Genomic DNA, 14,233 nt, shown 5'->3' on the forward strand with positions numbered 1-14,233 from the left:
ATCCTCTTTATAAATGAAAAACACTTTTAAATATATTTAATACCATATTAAATGCTGGAAGCAAAGCGGGGCTTGGGTGGGGGCTGACAGCTCGTGACCCCCATGTAATAACCTCGCGACCCCCTGAGGGGTCCTGACCCCCAGTTTGAGAACCCCTGATTTACATTTAACATAATTTTAGTCTTTCTGACAGAGGTCGGTCTCCCCATTCATAGAACTAAACGTCATCATTTTTCCTCAGAAACTGTAATAACAATCTTACCATAACTCGATGATATTTAGCTACTGGGTTGAACAGAAACTTTTTATTGCACCATTTTAAATATATATTCTGCAGCCTCTTTAGAAACAAATTGAGGTTCAATATTTTTTCTATGTAAAGAAAATATTCACATGTTAATATCTATCTCTGAGTCTCTAAATATTTGCTGGAGCCAAGTTCTCAAGTAATTCTAGAAGCAGAAAATTAGCAGAATGTATACATATAATGTCAAACTGTCCGGATTTCTTATGTGAGGAAAAATGTAAATTCAGCCTATTTGCCTTGATACCTTTGAGGATGTATCACTTTTGGAGTCTACTGCAGTCTAAGCAGTTGTATGTGCTGTAGGGCCATTGTCTGGGTCAAGAATGTAATGCTGGCAGCTAGAAGTAGCTTGTGGCATCATGCAGATCATAGAGGCATAGTCTCCTCTTGACATTTAGAATGTTTCATTGTAAATCAAATTGCACTGTGCTGAGTATTTGCTCTAGAGAATGGTGATCTCTTTTGAAAGGGTTGTCCAAGAGAGAAAGGACCCAAATATACATTATTTTCTGGTGTTGAGCTAAACTACTATCCTGGCCATGCTGTTGTAATGAACCCACAAAAGTATTAGCTTTGTCTTTTTCTCCTCCAGTCCTGGTAAGGCTCTGTGTCAAATCACACCTCCCTAGAGGCTCCCACCTCTTTCCAAGGAAGATCCAAGAAAGCCCCGGAAAACTGAGAAGAAAGGGAATGTTCTTTTTCTTAGATTAAGACATGCCAATGCCAGAACAGACTGAATATTCAGCAATGCATACTAAACAATCTTAGAAGCTGCTTAATTGGGATGCATGTCTCAGTGGTTCAGATTTGTCCCCAGCTGTCCCTTTTGAAAGAAGTTCATCTAAGTGTTACTTACCATTGCAACCATACCTGTCTCAGATTCAGCTCACTCAACTAAAACATTTGTGACCATTGCCTGCTAATGAGTAACTCTGATTGTGGTTGAATTGGGAGGAATAATACAGTATTGTGAAAAGGACTGAGGAGAAGAACAGTCTGCTACACATATCAGGTTAACAGAGGAATTAGTTGAACAGTAGCACAGACTACTTTACAGCATTTAGCAGTCTCTTCTATTTTAAAGTGCCTTTACTTTTAATTCAGTTATTCCGATTTCATTGACAACGTATTAAGGCCTAAAAGAATACTGTAGATTTGTTTTTAAATTTAATTGTATTTATTTTGCTCATTAGCCACAAAGAGACTTGAGGCCGCAAACATGCTGAATGCACCCGGTTTGCATAAGTCATGCACCCTTTATGTGAATGGAACCTTTGTCAGTTGTGTTTGTTTTTCGTTTTCATTTATTTAAATGGCATTGAAACCAAAAGACAAAACTGAGATGAGGCTTTGGAATCCAACTGGGAGAAATAGGCCTCTGTAATTACCCTCACCAAAAAACAAATGGAGATAATAAAATAGCGTTCTTGCCTTTTGTCTGTGTAGGCCAATGTGACAAAGGACACAGAGAAGTGGGTATTGCAGAATGGGATGCATCAATCAGTGACTGAAAACTGAAAATCTCAATTTTTACAGCTCTGTGCTACCTGTGCGTGGCCTAGTCTTGAATACCATGATTCCTACTCCCATCCCCTTCCCAAACCCTGGAAGCTGCAACCCAGCGGATACTTTCCCTCATCCTTCAAAGACGATGCTGCTGTCTTTGAAGTGACTGTATCATTAGTGTTTTTTAGTCATGATTGCCAGGGATTATTCTAATCAGCCTCTGTACTTTTATGGTTGTGCTAATACTGTACTGTCAACACTTAACAGGGTAGCAAGTGTGCAGAGCGAACCTGGACAACAGAATCTTCTTCTTCAGCAACCACTCGGAAGGAAGAGAGGCCTCCGGCAGGTAAGATCACAGGACAAAGTGAACATGACAATTTCCATTTGTTGCAGTCCATTTGCTACTGAGATCTTCTATCTTCTGTTCCCCCTGCCCAGAATGTGTTACCACATCACAATCCTCTGAATTAGCAGGAAGTGCGTGGGCAAGCTGAACCATTCAGGTCTGCCAAACCACCAAGCAAGAAGTTATGCTTCATTTCAAATCCCCAAACTCTTTCCCCTATAGCTATATTATTTGAGCGAAGGTCACTGCATTAAAATTGAATTGGTATGAAATGCATTATTTCATCACCTGCATTTATACTACACTGATGTCTAAATTAAAGATGCCAAAACATTTATACCCACAAAAAGAAAAATTGGTGGCTATACATAGGAGAATGGTATAAATGGTGTGACTTAGTCACATAAAGGTGAATATTTCAGTTGTAGATTAGTGTCTTCTTGGTCTAACTTTACTCTGCTTTGTGTACCTTAGCTACGAAGACCTCTTCTCTCACGTCAGAAGACCCAAACTGAACCTCGTAGCCGTCACGGGGCTCGACTTTCAACTACTCGTCGAAGTATACAACCAAAAACAAAACCAAGTGGTGAGACAACTTCTGCTTTTCCACAGCTGGCATCTAATATTTTAAAGTAGGAGCTACTAGGTTTTGTTTTTTCTTCTAAGACAGGTTACTGTGTATGAAATGTACATAGGTGTGCTTTCTGTAGACCAGGGGTGGGCAAACTGTGGCCCGGGGGCTGCATCCAGCCCTTCAGACATTTTAATCCAGCCCTCGAGCTCCAGTCAGGGAGCTCACTCTGTGCATGCCGGGTCTCCGCGCGGCTCCCGGAAGCAGTGACATGTCCCCCCTCACCCTCCTATGCATAGAGGCAGCCAGGGGGCTCCGCACACTGTCCCCGCAGCTCCCATTGGCTGGCAACCATGGCGGGGTGGCGCCTACGCAGAGCCTCCGGGCTGCACCTCTGCATAGGACCTGGAGGGAGGGGAGCATGCCGCTGCTTCTGGGAGCTGCTTGAGATAAACGCTACCCGGAGCCTGCACCCCTGACCCCTCCTGCACCCCAACCCCCTGCCCCAACGCTGATCCCCCTGCTGCTCTCCGAACCCCTTGGTTCTAGCCCGGAGCACCCTCCTGCACCTCAACCCCTCATCCCCAGCCTCACCCCAGAGCCCTCACCCCCTCCCGCACTCCAACCCCCAATTTCATGAGCATTCATGGCCGGCCATACAATTTCCATACCCAGATGGGGCCCTCGGCCCAAAAAGTTTGCCCACCCCTGCTGTAGACTGTTCTGAAGAGAAGTTCTGGATTGTTTTGGGGGATTGGTGATGAGATGTATAGCCTTTTATCAGTTCACATCTACCTGGCAGGTAGGAATTGGCAGTTATCATCCAGTTGCTCTTCAGTAGTCCGTGTGATGTGAATTTTAGTGGTTTCAGTCTAGTTTCTGGAGGACAGACATCACATCAGAAAAAAACATTTCCACAAAATTGGTAAAAAGAAAAGGAGTACTTGTGGCACCTTAGAGACTAACAAATTTATTAGAGCATAAGCTTTCGTGAGCTACAGCTCACTTCAACCTGACAAAATTGGTAGTTTCTCCAAAGGCCAACATCTGAATGGACATAGACATTGAATTATCTTCTCACCCATAGATAGAGGATTTAAGAGTCAGGAGTCCTCCACTGAGAATGCCCTGTCAACAGCACTTAGATGTGCAACTCAAGAGATTGCTAGTGAGAGTTCCTCTGCCAACATCAGGAGTCCTGGTGGAACATGGGAAGAGAGAAAGCTTCTCAAATAGGGAGGACCTAAACTTTACAGGGCTTTAAAGGGTGAACATAGAATCAAATAGGGGAGCCAATTTAGTCTTTGGAACACTGGTGCTCTTTTCTTTTTGTGGCTAACATTGCTCAATAGGGTAGGACCAGTGCTAGTAATAATAATAGGACTCAGATTTTCCTAGATGTGATTGCTGATGGATTCCTTCATCAAGTAGTTGCTGAACCAACTAGAAGGGATGCCATTTTAGATTTGGTTTTGGTGAGTAGTGAGGACCTCATAGAATAAATGGTTGTAGGGAATAATCTTGGTTCAAGTGATCATGAGATAATTCAGTTCAAACTGAATGGAAGGATAAACAAAAATAACTAGGGTTTTTGATTTCAAAAGGGCTGACTTGGAAATTAGTTAGGGAAGTGGATTGGACCACAGAACTTATGGATCTAAAAGTAGAGGAGGCCTGGGATTACTTTAAATCAAAGCTGCAGAAGCTATTGGAAGCCTCTATCCCAAGAAAGGGGAAAAAATTCATAGGCAGGAGTTGTAGACCAAGCTGGATGAGCAAGCATCTTAGAGAGGTGATTAGGAAGAAGCAGAAAGTATACAGGGAGTGGAAGATGGGAGGGATCAGCAAGGAAAGCTACCTTATTGAGGTCAGAACATGTAGGGATAAAGTTTGACAGGCTAAAAGTCGAGTAGAGTTGGACCTTGCAAAGGGAATTAAAACCAATAGTAAAAGGTTCTATAGCCATATAAATAAGAAGAAAACTAAGAAAGAAGAAGTGGGGCCGCTAAACACTGAGGATGGAGTGGAGGTTAAGGATAATCTAGGCATGGCCCAATATCTAAACAAATACTTTGTCTCAGTCTTTAACAAGGCTAAAGAGGATCTTAGAGATAATGATAGCATGACAAATGGGAATGAGGATATGGAGGTAGATATTACCATATCTGAGGTAGAAGCAAAATTCAAACAGCTTAATAGGACTAAATCGGGGGGCCCAGATAATCTTCATCCAAGAATATTAAAGGAATTGGCACCTGAAATTGCAAGCCCATTAGCAAGAATTTTTAATCAATCTGTAAACTCAGGAGTTGTACTGTATGATTGGAGAATTGCTAATATAGTTCCCATTTTTAAGAAAGGGAAAAAAAAGTGATCCGGGTAACTACAGGCCTGTTAGTTTGACATCTGTAGTATGCAAGGTCCTGGAAAAATTTTTGAAGGAGAAAATAGTTAAGGACATTGAAGTCAATGGTAAATGGGACAAAATACAACATGGTTTTACAAAAGGTAGATCGTGCCAAACCAACCTGATCTCCTTTTTTGAAAAAGTAACAGATTTTTTTAGACAAAGGAAACGCAGTGGATCTAATTTACCTAGATTTCAGTAAGGCGTTTGATACCGTGCCACATGGGGAATTATTAGTTAAATTGGAAAAGATGGGGATCAATATGAACATCGAAAGGTGGATAAGAAATTGGTTAAAGGGGAGACTACAACGGGTCCTATTGAAAGGTGAACTGTCAGGCTGGAGGGAGGTTACTAGTGGAGTTCCTCAGGGATCAGTTTTGGGAGCAATCTTATTTAATCTTTTTATTATTGATCTCGGCACAAAAAGTGGGAGTGTGCTAATAAAGTTTGCAGATGATACAAAGCTGGGAGGTATTGCCAATTCAGAGAAGGGTCGGGATATCATACAGGAGGATCTGGATGACCTTGTAAACTGGAGTAAAAGTAATAGAATGAAATTTAATAGTGAAAAGTGTAAGGTTATGCATTTAGGGATTATTATCAAGAATTTAGTTATAAATTGGGGACGCATCAATTAGAAGTAACGGAGGAGGAGAAGGACCTTGGAGTATTGGTTGATCGTAGGATGACTATGAGCTGCCAATGTGATATGGCTGTGAAAAAAGCTAATGAGGTTTTGGGATGCATCAGGAGAGGCATTTCCAGTAGGGATAAGGAGGTTTTAGTACCGTTATACAAGGCACTGGTGAGACCTCACCTGGAATACTGTGTGCAGTTGTGGTCTCCCATGTTTAAAAAGGATGAATTCAAACTGGAACAGGTACAGAGAAGGGCCACTAGGATGATCCGAGGAATGGAAAACTTGTCTTATGAAAGGAGACTCAAGGAGCTTGGCTTGTTTAGCCTAACTAAAAGAAGGTTGAGGGGAGATATGATTGCTCTCTATAAATATATCAGAGGGATAAATACAGGAGAGGGAGAGGAATTATTTAAGCTCAGTACCAATGTGGACACAAGAACAAATGGGTATAAACTGGCCACCAGGAAGTTTAGACTTGAAATTCGACGAAGGTTTCTAACCATCAGAGGAGTGAAGTTTTGGGATAGCCTTCCCAGGGAAGCAGCGGGGGCAAAAGATCTATCTGGCTTTAAGATTAAACTCGATAAGTTTATGAAGGAGATGGTATGATGGGATAATGTGATTTTGGTAATTAGTTGATCTTTAAATATTTGTGGTAAATAGGCCTAATCCCCTGAGATGGGATATTAGACGGATGGGATCTGAGTTACCCAGGAAAGAATTTTCTGTAGTATCTGGCTGGTGAATCTTGCCCATATGCTCAGGGTTTAGCTGATCGCCATATTTGGGGTCGGGAAGGAGTTTTCCTCCAGGGCAGATTGGAGAGGCCCTGGAGGTTTTTCGCCTTCCTCTGTAGCATGGGGCGCGGGTCACTTGAGGGAGGCTTCTCTGCTCCTTGAAGTCTTTAAACCACGATTTGAAGACTTCAATAGCTCAGACATAGGTGAGGTTTTTCGTAGGAGTGGGTGGGTGAGATTCTGTAGCCTGCATTGTGCAGGAGGTCAGATGATGATCAGATGATCAGAATGGTCCCTTCTGACCTTAATATCTATGAATCTATGAATTCTGCACCTCCTGAAGTGTCCAAGTGGTTTTCAAGGGAAGCCTGTGCTGAGCACATTGGTTAGTGATCGAGCAGGCAGGCAGTTTTTTTGCGTTAGTGAATCAGGATGGTACTAAGAGGAACAGTGGTGCAGGAGATGTGCTACAACCTAAATCTTTGGCCATAATTAAAAACAAGGGCATGGATATTAACTTTATTGGGTACATTTCAGTGTAGGTAACTATGTTTTGCTTGCTCTTTACTCCCGCTTGGTGGCCTTCTAGGTAAGGTTCAGAAATAGGAGTCAAAAGCCCTTGATTGTATGCTACTACAGACTTCTTATCCAGCCTTTGGCAAGTCACTTAACCATCTGTGCCTCAGTTTCCTCATCTAAATGAGGATCATAATAGCTAATTCACATGGCAGTTATGAATATATGTATATGAATATATGTAAATCACTCTGGGATGAAACACACCGTATAAACATAAAAGCATTTGTTATATTCTGATTTTTTTTTTTAAATTGGAGTAATTTTGTATTTATCCTTCCTCATGTCCTGTTTGATCCCACAGTGGATCAAAAGCGATCAGTGACTTTCACTGAAACTCAGCCAGAGGCAACAACATCTTCAACAACAGATGCTACACCCATCCCGGCCCTGCAACCTAGCTGCAGCAGGAGCAGCCCTGCAGAAGTCAGCAAGCCAGAAGCTCTGAATAAACCTGTGCTGACCACCTCACCTGCCATTGTTGTCGCTGATCTCCATAGCCAAACCACCAGCCAGGTAACCCGTCTGACAAGTCAGAAAGTAGGTTAGCTGCTCAATCTCTAGTGGGTACATGCATGTGCAGTACCTCTCTACTTAGTGATTTAAACTGCTGAAAAAATAGTGACAATGGCTAATGATCTCACTTGTGACCGTAAAGAGAAGTGGTTGGTGTGTGAAGACTGCAGAGTCTGTTTTCTTTACAGTGAAGTGGTTACCCATGCCACTTCTTGTTTAAATTGCTAGCTCCCAGATCTTTGTGTTGATTCTCTTTTCTTCCACTTCCGTTGGCACTTCACCATGACATGTCCTTAGCTTGACTGATCCTTTGTCTTCCTCCTCCTGTCTGTGTAGATCTTTTCTCTCACATCTTTCTATACCAGTGAGAGTTTTAATTCAACTCTCTCCTCAGCTACATTGGTCTCTGAGGAATTGGGGTTGGGGTAGGGTAGACTGATGCATCAGTATGGAAGGATTCCTACCAAAAACACATTACTTCAGTAGCAAAGGTACCAGACTTTGAGTATGTCGATAGGGTGTGTGATTGCAGCACGTGTAGACATACCTGAGCTAATGTTAATCTAACTAGTGTGAGTGCCAGTAGCAGTGGAGCCGCGCGGCATGTGGGCTTTAGCATGGACTAGCCACCCAAGTAAATACCCAGGGTCCAGGACATGGTTGTACAGTGCAGGCAGAGAACCATGCCACTGCAGCTTCACTGCTAGTGGTACTCACACTAGCTAGAGTAAATCATATATCTAATTGCAGTAGGATACCTTTAGAAAGAAGCTATTTGTCGTGCACTAACTGCTGGAAAAAGTAGGTGTTAGACATAACTAATGGGTGAAGGATGCTGCGTAAGAAAATTACAAATTGTAACCCAGAATTTAGAGCCAGCCCAATGAGACAAAGGTCTCTTTTCTGATGTCTCTTTATCTGGTTCCCCAGGGGGATACATCCTTGGCTATGTGCAGAAGAGATAGAAAAACCCATTTTGGAAAAGTTATGAGGGGAAAAAAATAATTTCAAATTGCGGTGTCCTTTTAAGCAATGTCATCTTTGTAGTTTCCACTACAAATTCACCAGCCAGAAAAAATTAACTGTTTTTGCATAAAATTTTAGGGTTTTATACCCTTTTAAACATTTCGAATAAACCAAGGGGCAGTTATGAATTAGCCTTTATTAGTTAACAGATCTGAATATATTTTGCACACGCTGGTTTATATTCTGTCCCCTACCCCCTTCTCTTCCCATGAGTTGGAGCCTGACCACAAGCTCTCCTTGATTTCAGAGTGAGGCGCTTCCCACTGAGAAGGAAAAAGAAACAGAGGAGGATTTGGAGCCCCGGCCAGTACAAGCACATAGCACCCCAACCACACAGCTCTCTGATACAGAGGACTTTGCAGGCCTTGAGACAACCAGCTTACTGCAACATGGAGACACTGTCCTTCACATCAGCGAGGACAATGGGATGGAGAATCCCCTCCTTACCAGCCACTTCAGCTTCACGCATATTGAGCTTGGTGACACTGATGTTGACTTAGATGAGTCCCATGTTTAAATGTCGGGGAACTGCATTAGCATGGGAGGAGAGAGAATGTAGAGTCTTGGTAGAGAAACTGTACCTTCTCTATAGAGTTTTTTGATAACTGTTGATGAACTAATCAAAAAGAGCACTTTATATCCAACAAGGGAAAATATCTAACAACCTATTTGCTACAGATTTGCAAAAATGTTTTAGAAAAGAAGCTAAGCCTTTTTGGCAAATCTAATTTGGTTCAGGGCAGACTGCAAACACCAGAAAAGAATTCTAAAAAATTCTGTGGCCACATATCTGTTTCCCAAAATCTGGATCTGCCAGAAATCTACTGCAGTCTGCAGCTTCTCCAGTAAAATGCATTAGTTTAATATCGGAGACTGAAAAAACCCAACCTTTTTCAGGTTAGCCACTTTAACACTGCCCCCCAAAGTTTATTTTTGTAATTTCAGAAGGGTTATATAGTATCTGAATCAAAGATTCGCATGACTGAATATTGACAGTCAAAATGCTGACCATGGATATCGAACTAAAGATTGTTTTAAATAAACAGGCCTGTGACTGTGTTTTCTAATCCTCATAGCAATGGCACATACTATTGAATGATTAGAAAGATATTTTTTGGCACTGCAGGCTTTAGCAGTGTTTCCTTTTGTCTGCTGGTTTCATTGCACTCTGTAAGATAGCACCTTAGTGCTAGAAAAATAGTCATTCTGTGTAAAACTAAATACACTACAGGAAAGAATGCACATGCTCAAAGATAGATGGGCAGGGGGTGAGTGGTCTGTAGATGACCTAAATGGTACTATCTGTTCTGCTTATATATATATATAAAGCAATTTATGTAAAAAAAACCACAGCTAGAATGTGTGGACTTTCTAGTACGGGACAACAACTTAATTGATGCAAATATCTACTCTGTATGCACTTGGAAATGTATATTTTAAGTAAACATATATAATCCATATTTTCACATTCCTATAAACTAGGAATGGATATTGCAGAGAATAGACCTGATGAAAGAATATATTTTCTGCACACTGAGATTGTATTTAAAAAGGCGCCATTCTATGTGTGTTACATGAATATGCACTAATTATGACTCTGCATGTGTAGATATAAATGCATAATGTTTATATGTATATCGTGTCCCTTTTGGGAATTGTCTGAAGTCGTGGGTGAGTTATGATCTGTGCTTCAGAATCATGGGATTAAATTGAGACAGGACTTTAGTCACTAACATATGGGAAAGCTGTAGAATAGCTGTGAGGCATACTGTGAAGTTGCAAGCAATGCCCATATTTACGTGAGTGTTTGTGTGCTCACATAATACATTTTCAGTTCGTAACCTTGGTAGAATGAGATATTAGACCTTATAATTGTGGCATTATTATGCATAGAAAAGTTATTTTGATCACTTTTAGAGCTTTCAAAAATGTATTACTTACAATCTTTTTGACCTTTCAATCTGGACCCATGGTATTAAGACAACATGATTTTAGAGTTAAAATGACATGACCAAAAACAAAACCAAACCCACACTAAGCAAACACCACCACGCAACACCACCACTATATTTTTTTAAATAACTATTTTTTTCTGCTATCATACACAGCCTATATGCTGGTCTGGTGCAGTATTACGGTATTACAGTATTAAGTTTTATTGGCGTTAATTTAGGATCAATTCCAGAACTGACTGGTGGCTTTGGTAATTTCAACCAATCAAACCTTTATACCTCATCATCATGTATCCTCTACTATACATATGAGTCAATAGGAGCCCTGTGTGTACATCAGAGCACAGAATTGTGTCCTATATATTATTCACACACACACACACCCTAGCAACAATAAAATGTATTCTTTTCTCAAGTTTGTCTGTCTAGGCCCCAGTCCAGAGGTGTTGAGCACCCTCTACTACTGTTGCCTTCATTGAGAGTTAGACACTTTGCACCTCATAGGAAGTGCTAGTCACCTTGTAGGATTAAGCCCTTGCTCTATAGTGGGCAATCTTAAAGTGGTTTGTGGTAAAAAAGGCGTCTATGTAAAAATGGCAGCTTGCTCAGCACAGATCATGGGTATTCTGAATGATAGTTGCTTATATTGCTGACTTAAATACATCTGACTACTTCTTACATCTCTCAGAATTACAGAGCCTGTACCACCCATCTGTAGGAGACTGCACTGGATTCTTTCCTAGTGTTGGCATCATCAAAAGAATTATTAATTACCTTCCGCATGTGGAATTGCTATTATTAACAATGACACACAAATCAGAAAGAACACTGCTTCACTTTCAGATCCCAGTTTAGGTTAACTGGCAGTTGGAGGGGAAACTATTTTACTCATAAACAAAGTAAATTTGATATAGAAATGACTGAGAGACAATAAACATGAAACCCTATGATGAATTTTGTAGTCACTTTTTCACTGATAATATACTTTGAAAGGAAGGATTTACATTAATGTGAGATGCCTGCCATGATATGCTAATCTAATTATAGAAAAATAACTGATTTACTACATTAAATTCAATATTGGTGATAAATGTTTCCATTAAGGTTGCCCACTGTACAAGCTGAATTCATCTTAGCAAGGACTAAAAATGCCTCTTTTTGAAGTCCACCCTCCAACCAATAAGTGCAGTGTATAAATGAAGATTACATTATTCAGGTGGCCCAGGAGAGGGCTATAATTTCATTAGGTAGTTAAGACAGGCTGATCAGTCTGTGTACTTATAAATTTTACTTTCATATAGGTTGCACTTAATATTGTACTAATAAGGTGCATAAACATGTAATTTAGCAGAGTTTGTGCATCCAGTATCTCTATAAAGTGACTGGTATATTTCTGCTGTGAAGGAAAATTATGCTGCTTAATTAGTGTTAGAGGCCTTAAATGCATGTCAAATGTCTGGCCCTTACAAATGTCTGTCAGTGTTTGGTTCTGTTGTGTTGCCTCAAAGTTTTAAACTAATTTGCAGTTGTCAAAAGGATTAAAGATAGAAAAGTCTGTTCACACTGATCATGTTCAACAAATAGTAAGTAAAAGACAAGGCTCTGTTTAGTCCTATTGTACAACATTAGACACATCTCCCTTTTTATAAGGCACTATATCCTGCTGTATGAGATTACTTTGCTCTGTTGCCAACAAAGTTTGTTATAATTTAATATGTTTATCTGTCATCTTTTAATATGTGCCTCGCTAAAACTTGCCATACATCTCCCAGCCCCGCCCTTTAGAAAGGGGGGATAATTGTACTGGGAACTTTTGGTGTGATCCACTTGTTGTTGTGTGCATTTGTGTCCTCTTAATGTGACCTTAACTGTGTTGAATGTCTAGGTGTATTTATATGTACATGTATGTGCATAAGAATGTTACAGGATGTATTTGAAATAATACTATTGCCTCGATTTTTGAAGGAAAGAAAACTGTGTTCCAGAAGGAAAACATGATGTAGGTTTGAAACTGATCTTGTCAATTTGTTTGGAAATTCAAAAAACATCAAAACTAGAAACTCTTGTTAGAGTTGTTAGAGTTGAAACCCTAAAATCAAGTATAAGTTTTTATAAATGGTCTAGTTCCCTCCCAATTTCCAAATAAGGGCATTCTCTTTGAAATTTGAACAAATCTTAAGCTTTAACGAACTGTTTTCTGACTTACCCATTACCAAAGAAATGTTTAGAGGGAAAGAAACAAAATATTGGAGAAAAAACCAATTACAATAGACCAACCTTCACAACCAAGTGGATGTGATTAAAATATTATCTCAGGGCAGTTAAGTAGGATATTACCTTCTCATTTGCATTTTCTGTTGTATTGGGAAGTAAAGTCTTGAACTAAAAGGAAGGCAATCGTGCTGTGCCAAACAGAGAATAGTGTTTATTTGAAGCAAGTGAGATTTGAGGGCTTTAAGGCAAATTCCTTACATAGAACTGGATAAAAACGTGTCAAAATATATAATTTCCCCGCATTACAATTGTGTAATTCATTTTCAGAATCAATGCAACTGGAGAACAAAAATCCGCATTCGTAAAATGGAAGCCCTTTAAAAATAATTTGAAGGATTACAGACCCAAAATTTTATAGATCTAAAATGAGAAAACCATCTCCTGTACTTCCCAAAAGTACCTAATAGCAAAGTCTGTGATGTGTACCAAGTGACCAAAGACCAGGGATAAAATACAAATCACAGAGATGTGTGAATTATGTTTATGAAAGAGATTATAAGAGTTTAAGTTTGAATATGCACAAATAATAAAATATATCACAAATATTTAATGTGGTGTGAGATTTTTGTTAGGGCATTACCATGGCTACTTCTTCCAGAGGGGGCCTCTGTCTTTCCAAACTTTGTCTTTGCTGGAGCTGACATTTTCTGATAAACTTTTCTTCCTGCAATTCCCTCCAAATGCCCTACAGCTAACAACCAATGTGGTGTATTTGCCATGTTTGGAGGCCTGTCCATCATTTTTTGCACTCATATGTACACTTCTTAATGGGTTACTTTGGAAGTCGAGCTAATACTCCCCCTTTCTTGTATTTTTCCTAAATACTTGACTCTCTCCGCCTAAACTGATGATAACCCATCATTACGGCCGGTATAAACTTCTGCTTTGGCCTACATGAGATACAAAGCTGGGTGAAAGCGGCTGGCTCGGCACAGTGCACCGGAACTCGGGAATCGGTGAGTTTAGTTGAAGACGGTATCGCTGGAATTTGGTTACTCTCGATGGCCACATTATGCCATGGAATACCCAATACCCAACCTCCGTCCCGGCAGCAGGGGGACGTGGTATGGGCCCCGGGCAGGCGAGCTGCAGGTGCAAACCTCATGAAGGAGGAGCAGCAGCAGCACGGCCACACTGGGTCAGACCAAGGGTCCAGCAAGGACAGGGTCCCGCCTGCTGCCAGGGGCTGCGGAGGGAGTGACCAGAGCAGGGCAGCCAGGCTCAGGGACGCCAGCCCGGGGCCAGCTGCGTGCGGTGGGAGGGGCTTGCCTCTCCCCCTCCCGCCCATCACGGTCTTTGCACCGCCCCTCAGGGGGCGGGCCTCCACTTCTGCCCCGCCCCCTGGCGCCGGGAGGGAGCGCCCTTTCCC

At 41.0% G+C, this 14,233-nt stretch overlaps 1 protein-coding gene across 13 annotated transcripts in view; it reads left to right on the top strand.

Annotated features, from left to right (window-relative positions):
* UNC80 (unc-80 homolog, NALCN channel complex subunit) overlaps positions 1 to 13,409 on the top strand; it is a 192,360-nt gene extending 178,951 nt beyond the window's left edge. For all 13 annotated transcript variants that reach the window (XM_038421372.2, XM_038421379.2, XM_038421373.2 and 10 more), the window contains 4 exons: positions 2,081 to 2,162; positions 2,637 to 2,748; positions 7,401 to 7,612; positions 8,886 to 13,409. In XM_038421372.2, coding sequence (XP_038277300.1) covers positions 2,081 to 2,162; positions 2,637 to 2,748; positions 7,401 to 7,612; positions 8,886 to 9,155 — 676 coding nt within the window. In that variant the 3' untranslated portion in view covers positions 9,156 to 13,409. The remainder of the gene's footprint in view (positions 1 to 2,080; positions 2,163 to 2,636; positions 2,749 to 7,400; positions 7,613 to 8,885) is intronic.
* The last annotated feature ends 824 nt before the right edge of the window (positions 13,410 to 14,233 follow it).

The sequence above is a fragment of the Dermochelys coriacea genome, chromosome 11, assembly GCF_009764565.3.
Source record: "Dermochelys coriacea isolate rDerCor1 chromosome 11, rDerCor1.pri.v4, whole genome shotgun sequence".
Classification (NCBI taxonomy): domain Eukaryota; kingdom Metazoa; phylum Chordata; order Testudines; family Dermochelyidae; genus Dermochelys; species Dermochelys coriacea.